Source organism: Buceros rhinoceros, unplaced genomic scaffold (assembly GCF_000710305.1).
Source record: "Buceros rhinoceros silvestris isolate BGI_N320 unplaced genomic scaffold, ASM71030v1 scaffold17873, whole genome shotgun sequence".
Lineage (NCBI taxonomy): Eukaryota > Metazoa > Chordata > Aves > Bucerotiformes > Bucerotidae > Buceros > Buceros rhinoceros.
In genome coordinates this window covers 8,640-9,580 of record NW_010402007.1, presented here as the reverse complement: position 1 = coordinate 9,580, position 941 = coordinate 8,640, and the positions used below count along the sequence as shown (strand labels likewise).

At 52.2% G+C, this 941-nt stretch overlaps 1 protein-coding gene across 1 annotated transcript in view; it reads left to right on the top strand.

Moving 5' to 3' along the window:
- The window catches only part of MYOM1 (myomesin 1), a gene marked incomplete at its 3' end in the record, with an annotated part of 44,489 nt that overhangs the window by 34,941 nt on the left and 8,607 nt on the right, over nt 1-941 (top strand). The window contains exons 22-23 of the mRNA XM_010132507.1: nt 309-415; nt 547-591. Coding sequence (XP_010130809.1) covers nt 309-415; nt 547-591 — 152 coding nt within the window. The remainder of the gene's footprint in view (nt 1-308; nt 416-546; nt 592-941) is intronic.

The following is a 941-nucleotide window of genomic DNA, read 5'->3' as shown; positions in this document are numbered from 1 at the left end:
CGGCTCACCACGCTGCTGGGACTGCCTGTGAAAATCCAGTTAGTGCTCCCAGCGTCCTTCTGCACTCACCAAAGCCTTGACAAGGCTGGGACCAGCTGCCTCCAGCGCTTTCAGCACTGCCTGAGCGTTGGGCTGTCTCCGCTTGTAGCACATGTGGCGGGACCAGCGGCAGAGCCCCGCGGCGGCCTGTTCAGTCAGAGCAAAAGCGAACACAGGACTGATTTCCCCCGGTGTTATAGACACAAAGGAGGGGTTTGTTCAGACCGAGCTCATCTTTTAATCAACATGCTTTTTTTTTTCTCCTAAAGGTCAAAAGCTGTCTTTAAGGATCTTGGAGAAGATGATTTGGGAGTTTACTCTTGCGTCGTTACAGACACTGATGGAGTTTCATCAAGCCACACAATTGACGAAGAAGGTAGACGCAATGGCTGTTGTTCACGCCTGGTCTGCCTCCCCGTCTGTGTGTCCTTGCTGCTGTGTGTCTGTCTGTCTCTGGGGCCCAGCAGGCAGGCACACCTCACAGCACGGCTGTTGTGTCTCTTGCAGAGATGAAACGGCTGCTCGCGCTGAGCCACGAACGCAAATTCCCAAGTAAGTGCATTGAACGTCTCTGTAGGGGAGAGTTTTGCGTGCAGGGGGGGCGTCACAGAGCTCCTGCCACCATCAGCTAGGGAGGTCACTGTAGGGACTTCAATGATAGCGGGTTTGAATTTAAGATCCAAGCTTCTTCCTGGTCTGCTGCAGGTTACTTGTCTTGGCACATGGTAAGTCTGTGGAACAGTTGGAAAACAAGTATCGCCTTGGCTTTGTTTCTTCCACAGAAGGGCCACGTGTACTTCCTCAGCATACCTCACCTGATGTGAAAACCAGGCTTTGGAAAATTCTCTGACTTCGCTCCAAGTGAAGTTAACACACACTCATTCAAAACTAGCAACGCAGGC